General features: G+C 36.3%; 1 protein-coding gene across 1 annotated transcript; it reads right to left on the reverse strand.

Moving 5' to 3' along the window:
• Positions 1-17,118: 17,118 nt before the first annotated feature.
• LOC141714838 (uncharacterized) lies at positions 17,119-21,471 on the reverse strand. The gene is made up of 4 exons (XM_074518334.1): positions 20,633-21,471; positions 20,114-20,456; positions 19,913-20,008; positions 17,119-18,705 (listed from the first exon to the last, which is right to left on the reverse strand). Exons 1-4 carry the CDS (start codon positions 21,469-21,471, stop codon positions 17,119-17,121), a joined length of 2,865 nt encoding a protein of 954 aa, XP_074374435.1.
• Positions 21,472-23,788: the final 2,317 nt, after the last annotated feature.

The raw sequence follows: 23,788 nt of genomic DNA on the forward strand, positions 1-23,788 counted from the left end.
GACATTTTTTTAATTATAATAAGAAAATAATGCTACATCTCATTAATGAATTCAATAATTTGATGCAATTTTATTTTGGCCGGATTTTACACTAAATTACCACAAATATTACATCATCATAACGCCTTGTTTTGGTTGTATGAATTGTGAAACTCTGGGATCTCTAGTTGATCTTTATTTATTTTTGAGTTACACAGTTACTTTTCTTCAAATTATATATTAAAAATTTTATGTTTAATATACATACTATATAAAGATATGTACTAAATTGAATATAACCTATTATAAAATTGCTAAATAAATAAAATTTTGATATTTAAATATGCCTTATTAAATACATATATATCTACTACAAACTCTGCTAAAAATAAATAAAAAAATGATTAATTTTACCAATTACCAAGTAGTTATAAATTATTACGAAACTGCTATATAAAATAAATAATCTTATTGTAATAATCAAAATTATAGGAAAAACAATTATATAATATAATTAAAAATACAAAAGAAAAATATATAAAAGTATTTTACTACACAAGAAAATTAAAAAGTTCAAATAATTAACATTAAAAGAAGAAAAAAGAATTTTTCAATATAAATAAAAAAATTTATCATCATGAATATAAAAAAATGAAAAAAGAGCAATTTAGGAAATTTTGCTATGCAACTCCCACGGTATGTAACTTGAATTACAAGAAAGTCATAGAGTTACGGTGTGCATATTAAAAGTTACCTAACTCATTTACGTTACTAGGTAATAATTTCGATCCATGGTCTAATCCTTCTGACGCCGTGTCTGGATCTTTTTTACGGTGTAGCTGCTGTTGGGTATCTGCAAAATAACACCGAAGGGGGGTTTGAATCATGCGGTGACTCCGGTGTGAGAGTAATAACTCGCTTTTGGATGATGTTTGTGTCTGTACGAGTGTGTGTAGATGACAGTAACCTCTAAATCCTTTCTTCTTAGGGTATTTATTGCCCAAGGATACGTTTTAGTGGGGGGTACCTTTTGATCAGGGTCGTTCGTTGTTGGGACGGTGGATGCCTGACTTGAATATATTTCTTTTAGGTGTCTAGGCAAGGACCGTCTTAAAATGTGCCAAGGGCGTATTAACGTGTACCTTTGTTGTCCCAATTGTTGGTTATTGATAGTTGTTGCTGTCACATGCCTAGACTTGTGTCTCACGGGTCCTCCCATAATGGGATATATGGTTGGCTTGTTTCTGAATTGGACTGGACCCTGGCTCCTCTTCTGAGCCCGGCTCACCCTGAATCTGGTTTGGGTACTAGATGAAAGATTGACTTGTTCCTAAGGTGGGCTGGACCCGGGTTCCTCCCCTGATCCTGACTCACCCTAGATCTGGGTTGAGCACTAACTGAGAAATTGACATGTTCCTAGGGCTGAGTATTTAGTCGGTTCGGTCCGAGGTCCAAAATCGGACCGAACCGAATAGTTCAAAAAATTGAATAGTCATTTTTATTTGACCGAACCGGACCGAAGTTATATTTTGGACCGCACCGAACCGGACCGAAATAATTCGGTTCGGTCCGTTTTGGACCAAACAGACCAATTTTTTTTCAAAAAAAATTGCATTAAAAATTAAACCACAAATTATCAAATCTAAAATATAATTAAAGTAATGTGATATGTGGAGTTCTAATAGTGTATTAATACAATTACAAATTCAAAATTATGATTATAATTTTTAATATATATGTAAAATGTATATAATATGAAATTATAGTATTTATGATTTAGTCTATTCGGTCCAAACCTTTTTAAAAGAAGCGAACCGAACCAAATTTTATCTCGGTTTATTCGGTCCAAACTGAATAGACCGAATTTTTGAAAAAATTAGGACCGAACCGAACAGAGTTAGTACAGTTCGGTTCTGTTTTTCAGTTTTGGTTCGATTTTACTCAGCCCTGCTTGTTCCTAGGTTGGGATGGATCCTAGTGTTAGATAATGAATCACACACAGAGGGGAGTGAATGTATTTTTGTGTTTTTCTGCTTTTCTTGAAGTGTTTATGGTGATGAACAAAGTAAATTAAAATCTTGTAGTTAAATATGTCAGTACTGAATTTAGACAGATAAAACAGTGAACACAAATCTTTCAAAACTCACTTAATTTTATATTAAAATTAAGAATGTTTTGCTATAAAATTTCTAGGCTCTTTGTTGATAAAGAGCTTAGCTTCTTCCTTCAGAGAATACAAGATTTTTCTGATCTAAATTGTTACTACTAACAAAGCATCTAGTGTTTACTTTATAGAACATTAAACACTGGTTATTACACAGCATGCAATAGCATGTACTAAACCCTATTTTTGGATAACCAAATCTTTCTATTTCTGGATTAGTGTATCTTTGCTAATCTTGCACGCCTATGACTTTACTTTGTCAGTTAATCTTGGCCTTTGATCTTGTACTCTTCAAGCTGCTTTTGTAGACTTGTCAATCCAACTGATTAGATTGTTTGTTGATTCATAATCTTGGATATTGAACTGTTCTGCACTTTGTACTTTTGAGTTTTACCTCGAGATCTCCAATTTGGTATATAGAGAACTTGACATCTCGATAAGTATATTGGCTTATCGAGATATCTAATCACTCTACAGTTGTTTTGACTTATCAAAGTCTCTGAGTTCTCTATAAGAGAATTTGGCTTGTCGAGATCTCTCATATTCATGTCTTCACTTTGACTTATCGATAACTTTGAGTTCTCTAATGACAAGTTGACTTATCGATAACTCTGAGTTCTCTAGTGACAAATAGACTTATCGATATCTTAGAGTTCTCTAGTGAAGAAATGACTTGTCGATATCTCCAATCTTCATGTCTTCAATTTTGCTTGTCGATATCTCTGAGTTCTCTAATAGGCTTTCCTTACTTCTCGATAAGTCATTATGGAGTTCTCGAATGACTTCTCTATAACACTTAATCTATGACTTGTAGAGATCTTGACTTAGAATTTTTTTCTCAAGATAGATTTATTCAACTCCAAACTTCTTCATAATTCTTCTGAGGCATGATCTTCTTGATCTTCTTCCAGGTAGAATTCTTAGACTTGATACCGTTTATAGAAAAAGACTCCAGTCTGCCCTTGAACATTTTTATAGACTTAAGTAGTACAATACAAAATACAAACTTAGATTATAATACAACTTACTTAAGGTTGTCAATTTGACTTAGTCTTGTTATTGTACAAGCATGTCTTGCACAACAATCTCCCCCAATTTATGAGAAGATTGCTTATCACAAATTTATGCCTGTTAACAAGACTAACCCCAAACTACAATGTAAAATTACAAAAAAAATGACATAAATACAACATTTATACATTAGGTGATTTCTTGAGTTACATACATCATACAAAGATTGCGTCTTTTGTTTCTTCTCTAATAAGGTCCTTTAAATATACAAGAATTTCAAGTTACTCTATTATTGGCGTCCCTCTTAGAGCTTCCACAAGTTTGAGTCTGTCAGGCTTTGGATAACCACTCAACAAATCAATCCTGAATTTTGAAAATGTGCCAGGTTTGACATTTAGAAATCTTTCATCCTTGGAAATTCTGCTCATCCCTTTTGCCTTGAGTTCTTATGATCTTTTAATGTACATTTCAATCTCCTCATCATACTTCCTTATCCTCTCCTCATATTCAGTCTTATTTCTTGCTCTTCTTTCCTCCTTTACTATCAACCATTCAGCTAAAACAGATCTCCATGCTCTTGTAGCAGCATCCTTATCCTTCAGTAAACTTATCACTCTCTTGATTTCCGTGGGTGAAAAGGTGTCCATTAAGGTACTTCCAAGAAATGTGAAGGACCCATCTTCATAGTAGATTCTCACTTCCCTTATTGTTACAACCCAAACTCTGACTATTTCCTCAGCTAGTTGCTGAAAGTAATCTTCATCTGAGTTGCACCAGTTTAGAGGAAGAAAATCACTTTGCTTGTAACAATTCCAGATGGCCCTCTCAGTAACTTACACTTTTTCAGTATACTTGGCTTTCTTAGATTTCCTCCCAACAGACTTGTACTGAACCTTGAGTGATGACTTGACTGAAGATAGGTGTGTGACTTTCTTGAGAAATGTTTGGCTTGATGTGATTGATATTTTTAGAAAGGTATTAGCAGTTTGTCTATATAGAAATTTAGGCTTTGAGGTAGGAGGTGGTTCAGTGTATGAGTTGGTTGGCTTTGAAGGTTGAGCTTAATTTATTTGGATTTTTAGGGTTTGTTGTGGTTCTGAGCCATCTTGCTTTTTCTTGCTTCTCCTTTCTTCTCCTCTTTTCTTGTCACCATCCTTCTTCTCATCCTGCTTCTTATCCTTGCTACCAGTTGCTCTTGATGATTGACTTGGATTCGAGCCAGAAGGTTTTTATTCATCACGCTTCTGCTCATCATCATCCTTGTCATTTCTTAGATTAAACTGAGTGGGTGGCAACATGGTGTCAGAGTTCATTAGGTATTTGTAAAGATCTTTATTATCTCCACATCCTCATGCTTCTTGCTCCTTTTATACTTTAGATCAGACTGCAGAGTCATGATCAGCCTCATGTTTGATCTGACACAGTTTTTAGGAACATGGAGATGTTTACATTTCTTGGTCGTTGGACAAATGTAGACTACTCCTTTGTTTGGATATAGATAGGCTTCAGGAAAAGCTCTATCTGTGCATTTTTGAGCTCATGGAGAAGTTGGGTGTCTTCTGGAATAACTGGATTTACTCTGTCAATCATTACATCCAGTTCAGATGCTCTTAAGGTTTTAAGATTTGGAAGAGACACCTGAAGACATCTGTCCACACCACCGTCATTGATATTCACAACAATTCTTTTCTCCAAGAAATTTCAAATTTTACAACTACTGCCCTGATAAAGTTGATGTTTTTGGCCAAAGCTTTCTTGTAGGTCATGTAGTTGTTTTGAAGAGATATTCTTAGTACTGCAAGAAGTTCACTGAATTTTTGGTCTTGATTTGGTCCTTCTGCAGCTTTTAGAAGTCTTTATTTTCTAACATCATGAGAGACTTGAGCATGTGAAGAGCTTTGACCAACCTGAATAAGCTTTTTAGACTTAGATTTGGCATCCATGGATTGTTGAATCATAGCCTCAATCTTCCCCATAGTCTTGGTGACAGGCATGAGTAGGGGAGTTGGTAATTCTAGCCTTATTTCTTCAGGTAGTGAGGGCAGTGGTATGTTGAGCTTTCCCATGATGGCCCCCAAAGCAACATAATTCTGCATTTGGAGATGCTTGTCAGAGTCCACCAGGGTTTTGATATCTGATTGTTGACTCTTTACTAGAGAAGTCAAAGCCTGAAATTGAGCATTGAGGGGGCATTTGAAGTCTCTAGAGAAGCAACATGTGCCTTGAGATCTTGAATATCTTGAGTAGAGGATCCTGCGGTAGAAGTAGATGTGGAAACCCCAAAGGTGTCCTGCACAGCCTTCTTAATTTCATCCATGAGCAAGGCTGAAGGAGTATATCTGCTAGTGTGCATTTGATCCAACTTCAGTCTTGTATCATTAGAATTACTGATATGTTGTTGAACTTGTGCATTCAGGGCCACAAATGAAGTTTTGAGATTTTTGACACTTGTCTCAACTCCACTCAGATCATACCTAGACATCTGATCAGCAAAATTGGAGAATTTGCTTTTAATCTCAGTCTGAGAAGGGATGATTTGATCCATCTTTTCCCTCACCATCTTAATTATTTTGTCTTGATGTCCATTCAATGTGATTTGAAGTGCCTTTCCATAGTTGTGGAAGACCTTGATTTGAGCTTTGTATATATCATTGATGGCATCATACACTTCCTGAGGAGTTAGGGATCTAGCATTGCTTCCCAGAATAATGATATACTCCTCCCTGAACTGAGATAGCACAACATCCATTTCAATAGAGAATTCCTTATCCAGCCAAGCATCACAGTTTGCATCCTGACCAGCTTCATCAATAATTTTTGCTTAATTTTCTTCAACATCTGCCTGGTAGGTGAGCATGATAGCTTGGTAGTCCTGATTTGACATGTTGGATGTGAGCATCTGTTGTGAGATTTGTGCAAGGCCTCCAATCTGGTCAACCACAAGATCTTCAGTGGTTGAAGGTTAATTTTTAGTTTCTTGGAGCCACTGGGAGATGAGATGAGATGGTTGAGGTTGAGGGTTGGTTTGAAGGGACAGAACCACCTGTGACAGTAGTCACAGTTTGACTCACAGATTTCTCTGTGTTTATGACAAGTTGTTATTCTCCACCTGTGGTGGGAACCTCCAATTGAATTGAAGGGGATTTGACTGGGTTACTGTCATGTGCACCAGTCTCAAAACCTTGCGTGTCTTGCACCACACTGTCACTTAAATGTGCTATACTTGCCTCCTCTATGACAGGATCATTAGCAATTGTACTCCTAACATCAATAGCTAATAGAATTTATGCTAGGATTATGAGGGGAGTTGATCCTGGAACAGGAACCTCCAATTGAATTGGAGAGGATTTAAATAGCTCCCCCTCAGGAGTACTACCCTCAAACCTAACAGTCTGTGAAGACTGATTTGCACATGAAAGTGCATTTGTGTTTGTCACAGGGTCTTCAGTGAAAACTGATGAAACCCCTGTGTTTGTAATGGTGTCATCAAGGTCTACCCCAGCTAATAGCCTTTCACCATCTGAATTTGGTGTCTGGATGGTGAGCAAGGTTTCTTGAACCAAGTCACTTGAAAGGGGAAACACTTGAGAATTTGCTTCAAGTATTTTAGTATAGGAAGAAGAAATATTAGATATAAAATTTTGAAGCTTAGGACTGAGTGTTCGCAGCCCCCTGAATGGATGAGGGAGCTTCAAGGGATGTGCTCTCCTTGTGTGTGCCATCCTTATTTCTCCTACCATACACTTGGATTTGTTCAAGTGTTGGCTGTGCAGACTCTTTACAAGATGCATTGGGGAGAATGCTCTTTTAAAAAGAAACATCTTGTTAAGAGGATGTCTCTAGAATCTGTTTTGTCCTCATTTGTACAACTGCATCCTTTTGGGAGGATACAGAGGTGGCTTGACTGGTCAACTCAGTTTGCTTAGCCTTCTTTGTTTTTCTGACCAAAGGTGACTCAGGTTGTATTTGTTCCTCACCACTCTCATTTATTATAGTCAAGGTTATCTCCCTTCTCTTCTTTTTACTCACTTCACCCTTTTGAGAGGATGAAGTGGTTGGTTTCCTAGCAGCTATTTGTTTTGAAGAAGTGGTCTTAGCTTGGGAAGGCCCCTATTGGTTTTCCTGTATTTGAGCTTCTACAGGTTCAGGGACCATAGTTGTACTAGATTGAGCATTTGATCTCATGTCAGGCATAGGGTAATGGTAAGTCCTAAACCTCTCCATAATGAATGAAGTGATTTTCAGACGCACATTTACCTTATTCTTTATAGTAAGTGAACCAAATATAATTTTGGACACTTGCTTACAATTGCCTATCTTAGTGTTGTCTATGCCATTCAACAAATGTATGTCTGATACCTTATGATTTAAGGTAGACATAATAAATCTAGGAAAGAAAATTTCCTTACCTCTAGCAGATTGGGGCATGGTCAGCCTAGTTGCAAGTTCTTCCAGGATCAATAGACCAACATTCAAGTGACTGTTGTGGGCTATTGAGAATACCAACTTATGCACCACCCTTGAGATGCTGTCATATCCTGTCTTCCTGCATGTGAAGGGCCTTACAATAGAATCAAACATAAAGGACCATTCCTTCCTTAGGTTTGTTATGTTCAAGCTTGCCAGGTTGATTCTTCCACCATGTTAGGTCACACACACTGTAGAAGGGGGTTGAATACAGTGTTTACTACAATCAAATCGAATATAAGAACTCAAGTAACATAAAACATATTTTATTCAACACAATAAACTCTGTTACAATATGGAACTGTCCTCTCTCAGTGATGTACAAATTATCACGAGAGCTGCTAGGGTTACAAAGAATAATAACTTCGATAATGATAACACTTATAGTGTAAACCCTATGCCTGTGTTTATATACTACACAGTTACAAGATAATGTTCTAATTGATATAGAATATAATTCTGCTTCCTAAAATATATCAACTAGTTATCTTTTCTTCCTAGTATTCTATTCTTCATAGAATTCTTTCTTCATGCATATTTCTTTATATCTTAGTCTCGATCTTCTTTCCTTTCAATCAGCCGTCTGCCTTATCTGAAAGTCATCTTAAGTCCTGATATTATCTCCTGATAAATATCTTCTAATAACTTAAGTTATGATATCTTAAGTCCTGACTTCAGTATAAGTACTGATTTCCAGTTAAGTACTGATTTATCCTGTTAGGTAAGATCTGAAAACTAAACACAAATCATATTACACATGACATTATCAAATATATCTAACAATCTCCCCCAACTTGTAAATTAACATAATATACAAGTTCAACAGATATTTGATGATGTCAAAAACATTAAGTACAAATGCATGAGAATTTGACTAGATAACTACAACTTACAGTCCTTTTAGTTTTACCATCTTTAACTTCTGATAACAACTTCAGTCTGTATACATTTCAGAATTTAAGCAGTTGTACATCTTTGACTTGGCTTCAATTTCTGATCTCTTTGATATCAAGAGTTGTTCAGGGATAGTTCTTCAACAAACATCTCTCAGCATATTCAAGTTCATTGACCATCCTCCTTTTAGCATTTATCAAATTCAGCTGTATCTTCACCAGTTTGAAAAATAGCTATTCTGCGATCATTTATCATAACTTTTCTTATCTCCTGATCTAGTCTGATCAGATATGCCTTGTCAGACTCTAGATTGAATTCCACAGCCTTAAAACCCAGAAAAGTAGTTATGATCTTAGCAGAGTTAGGCTTCATTTCGACAATATCACCTTTGTGATCTCTGTACTTGGGACAGTATGTGTTATCAGACTTTATAGAATAAAGCTTCTTCTGTCTTTGAATTTGAGATTTTAAATAACCTGCAACACTATCTGTTAATCTGTCTTTCACTTGAAGTAGGAATAGAATATGTTCCAGTCCCTTAAAATACTTCAGTGGTATAGCATTCTGCCTAATATGGTATACCCTTCCATCTGTCATAAAATATAACAAGATATGTTCTTTCAAAAAGGTATGGTAAACCATTTGTACAGATTCAAGTCGATTCAATCTTTCAGGAGTTGCTCCAACACCTGGTTCACTTAAGGAAGTTGGATCATTGGTAGTGTTGTGTACTCTTCTTTCATCAGAACTACCCAATCCAGATTTATCTCTTGCTTCCTTTCCTGTAATAACTCTTGCTTCAAAACCACTTGTTGCAGTCTTCAAAGATTGAGTTTGTTTAGCTTTGGTGAATCCTGGTAGGAGTATCTTTGAAGGTTTAACATGAGCAATGTCAGAGATTTCCTTTTTCTTATCTTCTAATATCAAGCCAACTTGAGCTATGTCAGAGGTTGCTTGCTTCATTGTCATATCAGAACTTACTACATCTTGACTCTGAACAACATGAGCCATGTCAGAGGTTGTTTGAAAAATCTTCTTTTGCATCAGAGTAAGATTATCATCTTCTTTATCATCAGTTATTTCTTCATCCATGACTGGCATATAAACCTTTACAGGTTCATCAACTTTTTCCTTGCCCTTGGACCTTGGATCAATTTCCATTTGTGATTTGGCTTTGATTGCCTCAGAATTTGTTCTTTCCTTTATCACAATACCCTTAGGTTTTGGAAAAAAAAATTAACAATAGAAGCTTTAGATTTTGTCCTGACACCTTCTGCTTTGAGTCTAGCTTCTTCTTCCTTTAGACTCTCAAAGTCCATTCCTGGATTTTCTTTAAGAAATAACTGCTTTGAAATATCTTCATCAAGTTCTAGATGTTCACCAGAACTTATCCTTTTACCGGTATCAGAACTTATTCTTCTCCCAGTATCAGAACTTGTTCCTTGACTTGTAATTCTAGCTTTACTTGATGAAAATCCTTTGCCTTGACCTTGACCTCTACCCTTGTTAGAGTTTCCCTGGTCATCATGTCCATCATCCTTTCCCTTCAGTGTCTGAATATATTTGCATTTGGACTTAATCACTTTCTCCCCCTTTTTGGCACCAGCAGGTAAAAGAAGAGAGACAAGCAATTCCACTGAGGATTGGATCTCATTGAGTTGATTTTGGTGAGAAGCTTGATTCTTCAGAATTTCATCAATTTGAGTTTGTTGCTTCTCCTGAGTTTTCTCAATGTAGGCAATTCTGTTAAAGGCTGGCTTGAAAAATCTGTTCTTTTCAAGTTTCACATTCATATCTTGCTGGATCAAAGTTTCTTGAATTTTATTCACCTTGGCATGAGTTGTTGAGTGTTGACCCTGAAGGTTCCTAGTACTCAATGCAGTAACTCTCATCTATGCCTTGAAATCATCATTTAACAACATTTCATCAGCTTTTGCCAGATGCTCAGCAAGAATCTTTTCAGAAGGAACAAAACTAACTGTGTTCCATTCCTTAGTCCACTCCTTTCCTCTAAGAGTTTCACTCCAAGGTACTGGTGCTTCCTTAACAAACTTCTTGATTAGATTAGCTTTATGAACTGTTTGTTGAGGTACATGTCCTGATGGACCTGCTGCTCAGCATCTAAATCAGCAGCAGCTTCACCAGTAGTTTCTTCATTGGCAGCATCAGAACTTGTAGATCTTGGTTCTTAGTATGTACTGGATCAACTATAGGTGACATAGGAGATGTAGGTATTATGTCTTGAACAGTTTCTGGTTGTGCAAAAGGAAGTGATTCAATAACAATTGGTTCTGTTGAGATCAGAGATTCCTGATCCCCTTCCTTAGCTGCTTCCACTACATCCTCTGAATCTGACTCAACTATGTTCCTGTGAGCTCTCTGTTTCTTTAACGTCTTCAAAGGTGGAGACGCTGTAGGAGCTTTATCATCAGAATTTAACTTTCTAAGCCTTTTGAGGGGCCTAGAACTCCCAGTTACAGTATCTTTTTGAGAAGAAACCTTCCCAGCTTCTAGAACAACAAGTTCTGATATGGGAACCTGTTCCTCAGTTGTTTCCTCAAATCAACAGAATTTAATCAAAACATTTATCACAAAATAAAATTAAAAGTCGATGAAGTAAAGATTAATAAATTGTAATTAAACATGCACAATCATATAATTTGAGAAACAAAGAACAAATCTTGTAATTAAAGAAAATTTCATTGATATATCAGATGATTACATTTGATGAAATTTAGCAATTACATGCAAAAATTATAAGATAGTCCTATTCTACGATTCTTAACATCAACAGCCCTAGTCCTAGTCTAAGAAGACTGACAAAGCTGACGGTGAAGAGAAACGGATGGATGATAACTAATTCTTCTTCCTACTTTCAACAAAGAGAACAGTAAGACGAATGATTTGCTCTTGTTGTTTAAGAATACGAAGATGAGCTTCTCTTTGGAAAGACAACAGATCATTTTTAATGTTCTCTAAAAGTTGAATCCAGATGACAAATGGAATGTTGTTGATAGAATATGAAGTCGAAATTCCATTTCGAAAGATAGTCACAGTTTCTGTGCCATAAGAGTAATACCAACTAAAATATGCCATTGTTTGAGAGAAATGAACAGATGTGGTTTTATTGACGAATGATCAGTCATTTAAATAGGCAATGGAATACTAAGGGATGCGAGGACTGGTTAAAAATTACAAGTAAAAATAATGACCCCTCGACTCCTTAGACTGATGTGTTATAATAACAGTAAGTAAAAGATCTAAAGCCAGAGTTGATGGGCACGGGATATAATAATGATTACCGTGCGCATGCAGTTTTTCAAGACATACACGCTAACCACTAACCTATAATGATTATGACTATTTTATTTCATATTAACCAATATTCTGTAAAAATTTTATTGTTCAGGTAATGACCAAAAATAAACCAAGTAAATAAATACTGCCACGTCAGCATCAGAACTTGATTATTATCGGGATTTAAAAGTCATCAGAATATGGCTCCTTAACTCGAAAAGTGAATGTGTATTCCTGTAATTCTTCACACAAATACTGATATGGTTATATCAGAACTTAATCATCAAAAATTCCATCAGAACTTGTCCTCATAATTTATGCAATCTGACACATAGACTGTTCATCTAAAACAACATTTATCACCACAGTAATTTTCATCATTCATATGGAGTGTAAGTGTGTGCATTAAGCTAAATATCATACAAAGAGTAAAGTCTGATTCACTTCTATACATCTTAGAAATAAGGCATAACTAAAAACTTTGCTCAAAATTTGTCATTATTCTGAAGTCTACTTTAGAATGAGTTCATGCACGAGTCCACCTCAACTGTTTTGTGCTCATTTTATGCATCTTTTGAAATTCCATTTTACAGTGGCTTCTCAGTGTAAGCGAGTCACGACTGCTTATCAGAATTTATGCTGTTATCAGAGTATTTCTCCAGTAATCATAGAGTGTGCAAAGTCACCAAGAAAATTTTATTTTGCTTTTTTAATGCATATTACTTAATACCAGCAATGCACTTAGGTCTTCCCTTCCACATTTTTACTCTAGATCTCAAAGGAGTACCTGATATTTATTTCTTTTCTTTTCTTTTTCTTTTGATAAGTGAGGCTTATCAGCACTTAGTACATCCATCAGATTTAATAACATCAGAACTTAACAGAAAAGAAACATTATTCTAGTTTTTGACTTAGTAATAAGATAGACAAAGTAAATTTAACTAAGCTCAATATCAGAATTTGCTTGTGTTAATAGATTTCCATATAAACAATTACTTCAAACATGGGATCTTTAGTATATTAAAGACTACTAGGTCAGCATCTAGCACAATTATCCTCATTAGATTGAATAGCCACAGAAACATTCATATCACTATCAGAGTTTAGAAATTCACATCAGACAATAATCAGCACTTAAGCAAATTTCAATTTAAGCACATAATATACAAAGATAGTAATATCTGTAAATACTGATCATAAAGTCTGATGTATCAGAACATAAACTAAGCAGATTTAGAGAAAGAACCTGAAACCATTCCAAGTTCATTTACCAATCTTGTAAAAGTAGCTTCACACAGTGGTTTTGTGAAGATATCTGCTAGTTGTTGATCTGTTGGAACAAAATGCAATTCCACTGTACCTTCATCCACATGTTCCTGTATGAAATGGTACCTAATGCTGATGTGCTTTGTCATTGAGTGTTGAACTGGATTACCTGTCATAGCAATAACACTTTGATTATCACAGTAAATAGGGATTTTAGAAAATTCTAACCCATAATCCAGTAACTGATTCTTCATCCAAAGAATCTGTGCACAACAGCTTCCTGCAGCAATGTATTCTGCTTCTGCAGTTGATGTGGAAATTGACTTCTGTTTCTTGCTAAACCAAGAAATCAATCTGCCCCCAAGAAATTGGCAGCTTCCGCTTGTGCTTTTCCTGTAAATTTTGCATCCAGTAAAATCTGCATTTGAGTAACCTATTAGCTTAAAGTCTGATTCTCTAGGATACCACAATCCCAGATCAGCTGTACCCTTAAGGTACTTGACAATTCTTTTCACAGCTATTAAGTGAGGTTCTCTTGGATCTTCTTGAAATCTTGCACAAAGACAGGTAGCATACATGATATCAGGTCTACTTGCAGTTAGATAGAGTAGTGAACCAATCATACCTCTGTAATCAGTAATATCTACTGATTTACCAGTATCCTTATCCAATTTTGTTGCAGTGGCCATAGGAGTGGATGCACTTGAACAATCTTGCATTCTAAATTTCTTCAACAAATTTCTAGTGTACTTAAATTGACAAATAAAAGTTCCTTCTTCATTCTGCTTGACTTGAAGGCCCAGAAAATAGTTAAGTTCTCCCATCATACTCATTTGATATCTTGACTGCATCAGCTTGGCAAACTTCTTACAAAGTCTGTCATTTGTAGAACCAAAAATGATATCATCAACATATATTTGCACCAAAAGTAAGTCTTTTTCATGGTTGAGGTAGAACAATGTTTTGTCAATAGTCCCTCTGTTAAATCCACTTTCCAGAAGAAACTGAGCTAAAGTCTCATACCATGCTCTTGGAGCTTGCTTAAGGCCATAAAGTGCTTTATCAAGCCTGTAGACATGATTGGGAAATTTGGGATCTACAAATCCTGGAGGTTGTTCAACATATACTTCCTCTTCCAATTCTCCATTAAGAAAAGCACTTTTCACATCCATTTGAAAGACTTTAAACTTCTTGTGAGCAGCATAAGCCAGAAATATCCTTATGGCTTCCAATCTAGCAACAGGTGCAAATGTTTCATCATAATCAATTCCCTCATGTTGAGAGTATCATTTTGCAACCAGCCTTGCCTTGTTCCTTGTAATTATGCCATCACTGTCAGTTTTGTTTCTGAACACCTACTTTGTACCAACAACATACTTGTTCTTTGGTCTTGGCACTAGGGTCCAGACTTTATTTCTTTCAAATTCATTTAACTCTTCTTGCATTGCTTGCACCCTATCAGCATCTTGAAGAACTTCTTCCACTTTCTTAGGTTCAGTCTGAGAAAGAAAAGAATGATAGAGACATTAATTTGATGTAGTTGTTCTAGTTTTGACACGTGCATCAGGATTTCCAATAATTAAGTCAGGTGTATGTGCTTTAGTCCACTTCCTTGCAGATGGAAGGTTTTCTCTAGAACTGGATGCTCCCCCATGATCCATGCTATCTCCATCAACATTTTCTGATGCTCCCCCTGAAATTATGCTATCTGAGTTGGATCCTTCAGAATTTGAGTTTCCAGAAATATCAGAACATGAGTTTCCAGAATTATCAGAACTTGGCCCATTAGAACTTGACGAATCAGAACTTGAAGAACCTGTTATATATTCTGATGCTTCTTGAGATGTGGTTGGATCTTCAGTATGCTCCCCCTACACAGGTGCATCTTCCTTAGGCATAGTCACCACAGTTTCAATGACATCAGAGTTTAATCCATCAGAGTTTGCAATATCAGGATTTAGACTGTCAGTATTTACAGAATCAGAATTTAAAACTTCATTTTCGAATCTCAGCTGATTATGATCATTGAAATCTTCAAGTCCAGTAATATTCTTATCATCAAAAGAGACATTAATAGATTCCATGACAACCCTTGTTCTTAAATTGTAGACTCTGAAAGCTTTTGTGGAAAGTGGATATCCAACAAAAATTCCTTCATCAGCTTTTAGATCAAATTTGGATAGCTGTTCTGGATGAGTCTTAAGAACAAAACACTTGCATCAAAATACATGAAAATACTTCAGATTTGGCTTCTTTTTCGTCACCATCTCATATGGTATTTTTCCATGCATGTTGATAAGTGTTGCATTCTGAGTAAAACAAGCAGTCTGCACAGCTTCAGCCCAAAAATAGGTTGGCAACTTTGCTTCATCAAGCATAGTTTGTGTAGCTTCAATAAGAGTTCTATTCTTTCTTTCAACAACTCCATTTTGTTGTGGAGTTCTAGGAGCAGAAAATTCCTTCTTTATTCCATGATCTTTGCAGAACTCTTCCATGATCAAATTCGTGAACTCAGTGCCATTATCACTTCTTATGATCTTCACATAATCTTTGACCAATTTATCCAGTTGCTTGACATGATCAATCAAGATAGATGAAGTTTCACTTTTTGTGTGCAAGAAATACACCCATGTGTATCTGGTGAACTCATCCACTATGACCATATCATATTTCTTCTTTGCAATAGACATGACATTCACTGGTCCAAATAGATCAACATGTAGTAGGTGATAAGGCTCAAGAATTGATGATTCAGTCTTGCTCTTGAATGAAGATTTTCTTTATTTTGCCTTCTAACATGAATCACAAAGGCCATCAGGAGCAAATACTGATTTTGGCAGTCCTCTCACAAGATCTTTCTTGACTAATTCATTTATATTGTTAAAATTTAATTGAGAGAGTTTCTTGTGCCAATCCCAGCTTTCTTCAATTAATGCTCTACCTAACAGATAGATTGCAGAACCATCAGTACTTGTTGAAAGCTTGGCTTCATAAATGTTACCATGCCTGTATCCTTTCAGAACAACTTTGCCTGTAGCTTTGCTTACAACCTCACAGTGTTCTTCAAAGAAATCTAAATGATAACCTCTATCACAGATTTGACTCACACTCAGCAGATTGTGTTTAAGTCCTGAGACCAGAGCTACTTTTTCAATGATGACATTCCCAAGATTGATATTGCCATATCTCAGAGTTTTTCCAATGTTGCCATCTCCATAAGAAACACCTGGGCCAGCTTTCTCCATAAAGTCTGATAGCAGGACTTTATTTCCAGTCATATGTCCTGAACATCGACTGTCCAGAACTAGGATATTCTTCCTGTTGCCCTGCAATCACAAAGACCACTAATGATTAGTTTTAAGGACCCAAACTTGCTTGGATCCTTTGGCCTTTTTAAGTTTGTTAACATTTGCAGCGGATTTAGCATCAGAGTTTATGTTAACATTTTTCTTATCAGAATTTACAATATCAGACTTTGCGTCAGAACTTACACTAGAAGGAATAATGCTAACTTTCTTTACAGAAGGTTTTATTTGATAATAATCATAGTACAAACTATGATATTCCTTACAAGTATAAATGGAATGCCATAAACTACCACAATGAAAACAAGGATTTTGTGGCTTATATCTAACAGACTGACTCTTAACTCCTGATTTTGAAGGTAAGGAGTTTATGTTTGAAAGAAACAATGGCACAGAAGAGAAGCTTGATAAACAATTTTATCGTATTATTTTTGCTTATCATATACAAGAGGAGTCTCAGAATATATAGGATTATTCTGGACAGACAAGAATCCCAACAAACTAGAAATCAGATCAGCACCAAATCTGGAATTAATAAAACAAATCCCTGACATTATTCCCATAATAAATGACTGTATAAATCATCTCTTAACCGCCCACAAATCTCTCCAGGTCATCTGATCTTCAACACTCCCCCTCAAGCTAGATTGTACACATCGAACAATCCTAGCTTGTTGATCATTCTTCCAAATAAGGGTCTAGGCAATCCTTTAGTTAAAATATCTGCTGTTTGCTCTACTGAAGGTACATAAGGAATGCAAATGTTTGGACAGGGTTATGAGCTATGTTGATGGCAGCCTTGTTATCACTGTACAATTTCATAGGGCTTTTTATTGCAACTTGAAGTTCTTTGAGTAATAGCTTCAGCCAAATCAGTTCACTAACTCCATTTGCCAAAGACCTAAATTCAGCCTCAGCACTACTTCTGGCGACTACATTTTGTTTCTTGCTCCTCCACGTGACCAAGTTTCCCCAAACATAAGTACAATACCCAGAGGTAGATCTCCTATCTACTACTGAACCAACCCAATCTGCATCAGTATAGGCTTTAATTTCTCGCGACTCTCCTTTCTCGAAGAACAATCCTTTTCCTGGACTTCCCTTTAAATACCTTAATATTCGAATAACCGCGTCCATGTGTTCTTTATATGGCTTGTCCATAAACTGACTTACCATGCTAACGGCAAAAGCTATATCAGGTCTTGTGTGGGCTAAATATATGAGTTTCCCAACAAGTCGTTGATATCTACCTTCGTCTACAGGAGCACTAGTATACTGATCTCCAAGTTTTATGTTTGGATCAGCCGGAGTATCAACAGGCTTGCATCCAAGTAGGCCTGTCTCCTTCAAAAGTTCAAGGACATACTTTCTTTGGGAAACAAGAATGCCTGATCTGTTTCGAGCAATCTCCATACCAAGAAAATACCTTAGCATTCCCATATCTTTGATCTCAAATTCGTCTGCCAACTTTCTTTTTAATCTATTAATCTCAGGAATATTATCACCTGTTAAGATAATATCATCAACGTATACTATTAGTATAGTTGACTTGCCGCCTTCGTGTTTGTAGAATAAGGTATGATCAACATGAGCTTGTTTATACCCTTGTTGGCGGACAACCTTTGTGAACCTTTCAAACCATCCTCTTGGTGATTGTTTCAGTCCATAAATAGTTTTTTTCAGCTTACAAACTTGTCTTATTTTTCCAACACTCTTAAAACCAGGAGGCAGTTCCATATAAATTTCTTCTTTCAAGTCTCCATTAAGAAATGCATTCTTGATGTCAAGTTGATGGAGCGGCCAGTCTAGATTTGCTGCAAGAGAGAGAAGTACACGAATTATATTTAGCTTGGCAACATGAGCAAAACTCTCTTGATAATCTATCCCGTATGTTTGAGTGAAGCCTATGGCAACCAAACGTGCTTTGTGCCTTTCAATAGACCCATCAGATTTATATTTCACAGTGAATACCCATTTACATCCTATTGGAACAACATCTTTGGGTCTATTTACCACTTCCAAAGTGCCGTTCTTTTCTAGAGCTTTCATTTCCTCTTCAACTGCCCTTTTCCACTCAGGTCGTCGTAAAGCTTCCTGAATATTTTTGGGAATTTCTTCTCCTTCAAGATTGGATACCAGTGCTTTCATGGAAGGTGATAAATGATCATATTGTACAAATTGTGCTATAGGATGTTGAGTACAAGAGAGAACACCTTTCCTTAAAGTAATAGGTAAATTATTAGAATTTTCCGCAAGAGAATGAACGGGTAAGTTACCTGATTCCGGGTCAGATTCATGGCAAGTCTCGAGAGCTGGAGGTGGCTGTTAATTCTTTCGACGAGAATAAACAAGAAGCTCTTTATTAGGATGGGTATTTTTCTGTTCATCTAAATCAGACACCTTGTTTTTCTTTTGATTATTTTCAGCATCAAGATTCTCCCCTTGTTTTTTTATTCTCATCACCAGTCTCTTCCATTGGCAAAGATGAATACTCAGAGGGATAAAGAGGGAAATCGAGGATTTCTGGAAAATATTGCCAGGAGGTAGAGTTTTGCCAAATATTTTCTTCGCTAATTCTTTCACCACGTTTTTGTTTCTCCTCCCCCTGAAGAAAATTTTTGGGAAAGAAAGGAGTATTTTCAAAGAAGGTAAGATCCATGGTCACAATTAATTTTTTCTTTTCAGGATAGTAACATTTATACCCCTTCTGGTTCGCAGCATAACCAAGAAAAATACATTTTAAGGATTTTGGGTCAAGTTTGTTTCGATTGAGTTCATGGTTGTGGGCAAATACAGTACACCCGAACACTTTTAGAGGAAGACTACTGATAGTCCTATTTTCTGGAAAAGATTTAGATAAGACGCTTAGTGGAGTTTGAAACTGAAGAACCTTTGAGGGCATCCTATTTATAAGGCATCAAGCAGTGAGAACAGCATCCCCCCAGAAAAGTTTAGGAGTGTTGGATGTAAACATAATTGACCTAGCAACCTCCAAAAGATGTTTGTTTTTTCTTTCAGCGATGCCATTTTGTTGGGGGGTGTAGGTGCAAGAACTTTGATGAATGATCCCATTTTCAATAAGATATTTTCCTAAAATATGGTTAAAATACTCTTTACCATTATCTGTGTGTAAGACTTGAATATTAATAGAGTATTGAGTTTCAACCATTTTGTGAAAATTTATGAAAATTTGTTTGGCATCGGATTTATCTTTGAGCAAGTACAACCAACATACACGAGTATGATCATCGATAAAGGTAATGAACCAACATTTTGAGTAAATGTTATGAGACTGAGAAGGCCCCTAAATGTCACTATGAATCATGGCAAAAGGTCTACTAGCTTTATAAGGTTTGGGTTTAAAGACGGATCTTTGATGTTTGGATAACTGACAGATTTCACATTGAAAATTATCATCATTCTTAAACAAGGAAGGAAATAGATGCTTCAAATATGTAAAACTGGGATGTCCTAATCTGAAGTGCCACAACATTACTTGATTTTGCCTTGACAAAGGTTCCCAACTAACATTATGAACTTGTTTATTCTCGTCGTTGCCCATGTCAAAGTAATACAACCCCTCATGTTCACTAGCATTGCCAATCCTCTTCCCCGAACTCAAGTCCTGAAATTCACAACAATTCTGTAAGAAAATGACTTTACAATTACAATCCTCTGAAATTTTGCTTACAGACAATAGATTACTTGATAGATTTGGAACATATAATACAGTCTTGAGAACAAGGGTTGAGTTAATTTTAACAGTTCCAATTCCATCAATCGGAGACAATGACCCATCAACAATTCTTACTTTAGTATTCCCATGATTCGGAATATATGAGGATAATAATTGAGCACAACCTGTCATATGATCTGAGGCACCAGAATCTATAATCCAAGATCTTAATTTATCTTGTGCACAACTTAGAGCTGAATGCAAATGTCCTTCATGTGCAATGAAAGTATCAGGAGAAAGAAAATTACCTTGTTGGGCTACTAAAGAAGTACCGGTTATATTATCAGGAGAGACAAGCTTATAAAGGCGCTCAAGTTGCTCCTTATTGAGGCGCCGCCTAAATTTTCACCAGGTTTTTGTTCAGCTCGTTCAACATTGGTTTGATAGGCACGAGTATCCTTCTGAAAGTGCCCATGCTGCCTTTGATGTTCACGATAATTCTGATTTGGAGGTTTTCCATTCAATTTCTAGCAATTTTCTTTAGTGTGACTAGTTTTTTTACAGTAGTCACACCAAAGATTTCCTCTTTTAGGATGCCTTGGTTCATTCGGGAATTCGGATTTTCGCATCGGATCATAACTCTTAGAGACAAGTGCAGAAGCCTCTGATTGAATAGTAGATTTAGGATCACCAAGCATAATTTTCCGCCTACTTTCCTCCCTTCGAACTTCAGCGAAGACTTCTTCAATTTGAGGCAGTGGCCACATTCCTATCATTCTCCCGCGGACCTCATCTAGATCCTTGTTCAATCCAGCTAGAAAGTCAAAAGTACGGGTCTTTCCTACAAGTTCTGCATATTTGCCTACACAATCACTGCACCAGTCATTTGGCTCAAATATATCCAGCTCCTGCCATAACTTGGTAAGAGTTGTGTAGTACTCTGTGACGTCCATACTTCCTTGTTTGAGATCTCTGGCTTTATCTCTTAATTCACACAACTGTGCTGAATTATCCAAATCAGAGTATGCAACTTTCACCTTATCCCAAATGACCTTGGCTGTGGAGTGGACCAAATATAGTGACCCGATTTGTTCCTCCATGGAGTTGATGAGCCAAGACATCACCAAAGCATTTTGAGTGTCCCACATATTGTACGAAGGATCAGTTGAACTTGGTTTCTTTAGCGAACCATCAAGAAACCCAATTTTTCCTCTTCCCCGTATAACCATTTGAACAGATCTTGACCATTGAAGATAATTTTTCCCATTTAGTTTGAAGGGAGTAATCTGAAGGGGAAGGGTAGAGTTATCAATGGGATTAATAGCAAGTTTAGGTACTTGAGATGATTCCACAACAGCTTCCTCCTTTCCGTCCTTGCTTGATCCGGTAAGGGCCTGTCTATAGCCTGCCATGGTGTATTTTTCTTTCAACAATATCCTTGCTCTGTTACCATGAAAGAAACAATGGCACAGAAGAGAAGCTTGCTAAACAATTTTATTGTATTATCCTTGCTTATCATATACAAGAGGAGTCTCAGAATATATAGGATTATTCTGGACAGACAAGAATCCCAACAAACTAGAAATCAGATTAGCACCAAATCTGGAATTAATAAAACAGATCCCTGACATTATTCCCATAATAAATGACTGTATAAATCATCTCTTAACCGCCCACAAATCTCTCCAGGTCATCTGATCTTCAACAATGTTCTTATTATTCCTGCAAAAAGAAGCCAGATGGTTAGAGTTTCCACAGTTATGACATGTTTTTCTAGGAGCATTAGGAACAAGCTTATAATTGTTACTTTTGTTCACACCTTCCTTTCCATTCTTATTTTTCCTAGGTGGCTTTACCTTGTTTACATTCTTAACACCTTTCAGCTTATGTTTAAGCTGCTTCTTCGTCATTAAGCCTATGTTAACTTCAGTTGGCTTATCCTATTTATGTTTGTCAAAGTTAATTTCTCCTTAACTTCTGATTTCTCAATATCAGTCTTTGCAGTTACAAACTTAACAAGATTTATCTTTGGTTTTTGTTTAACAACTATAGGCTCAGTTTCTACAGTTCCCTTACTGTTCTTATCATCTCCATAACCTAAGCCCTCTCTCCAGTTTCCACTGCTAAGAATATCCTGAGTTGTTCTACCAGAGTTAGTCCAAGTCCTGATAATTTCTCTTTCCTTTTCTAACTCAGTTTTTAGAGATTCATTCATTTTTAGCACTTCATCCCTAACATAAAAGGCATCATCTCTATCTTTCTGAGTTTAATGGAACATGACTAACTCTTTTTCTAAATAATCATTTCTCTTTTTATAAGCAAGATTTTCAGAAGTTAATCTTTCACATGTTAAAGTTTGATCTTTATAACTAATGAACATGGTCTTAAGATATCTTCTTAACTCAGTAATATCATCAGTATGAAAGGCATACGTAGTTTGAGGTACCTTTAAGTTAGCAGTATCAGAACTGCTATCAGCATTTGCCATCAAGGCATAGTTTTCCTCATCCTCAGAATCTGAAGCATTTGACTAGCTTTTCTTCTTTGTGACAAGAGCCTTGCCTTTATCACTTTTCCCTTTTCTGCAATTAGGAGATATATGGCCTTTCTCACCACAGTTGTAGCATTTAACATTTGAGTAATCTCCTTGTCAGACTTTCCTCCTTTGCCTTCAGATTTTATGAAACCTTTCTTATCAGAACTTGCACCTTTCCTAGAAAACTTCTTTCCTCTCCTGAATTTTCTTTATGCAATCTTTGTGATTCCTTTCACCATAAAAGTACACAGCTTCATCATCTCCTCATCAGGGTCCATCTCAGGTATACTTTCAGTTTCTGAGTCATCATCCGTCATCATCACTATCAGAACTTGATGACTCAGTATCAGACTTTGTGATGAGAGCCTTTCCCTTGCCTTTCTTTGAGGCAGCAACTTTGGGACTTTCCTCCTCAGCCACAAAAGCAACTGTCCTTGACTTTCTTCCATTCCTCTTGCTTCTTTGTTCCATCTCAAGTTCATGAGTCTTGAGCATCCCATAAATTTCATCAAGAGTTGTTTCATCAAGATTATAGTTGTCTCTTATTATTGTGGCCTTCAAATCCCATCTTTCAGGAAGAGCTAACAGGAATTTAAGATTTGAATCTTCAATATCATACTCTTTGTCAACTAGTGACAAATCATTCAAGAGCTTGACAAATCTGTCATACAAATCAGTTAATGACTCATCAGGCTTTGAGTCAAAGTGCTCATACTCTTGAGTGAGTATAGTCTTCCTGTTCTTCTTGATTGAATAAGTTCCCTGACACCTTGTTTCCAAAGCATCCCATATCTCTTTTGCAGTCTTGCATTGAATTACCCTGTTTGACATGACATTATCAATGGCACTATGCAGTAAGTGTCTTACCTTTGCATCCTTCACAATCGATGAGATATCTTCAGCAGTGTAATCACTTTTCTCCTTTGGTACAGACTTTGCTGGCTGACCTGCAACTTCCACAGAGAGTTTGGTTGGCATATGTGGTCCTTCATTAATCCTGTCGAGATATTCTGGATCTGTAGCTTCCAGAAACATAGCCATCTTCACTTTCCATATGGAATACTCAGAAGGTTTCAACATGGGAACTCTTATAGTCTCATATCGACTATGGGTTATGGTTTTTGGGGGGTTTTTCAGTTTTGGTGGGCTTGGTTGGAGTTTCTTCTTCATACATGATTATTTTTGGATCTTAA

The sequence above is a fragment of the Apium graveolens genome, chromosome 3 (assembly GCF_009905375.1).
Source record: "Apium graveolens cultivar Ventura chromosome 3, ASM990537v1, whole genome shotgun sequence".
Classification (NCBI taxonomy): domain Eukaryota; kingdom Viridiplantae; phylum Streptophyta; class Magnoliopsida; order Apiales; family Apiaceae; genus Apium; species Apium graveolens.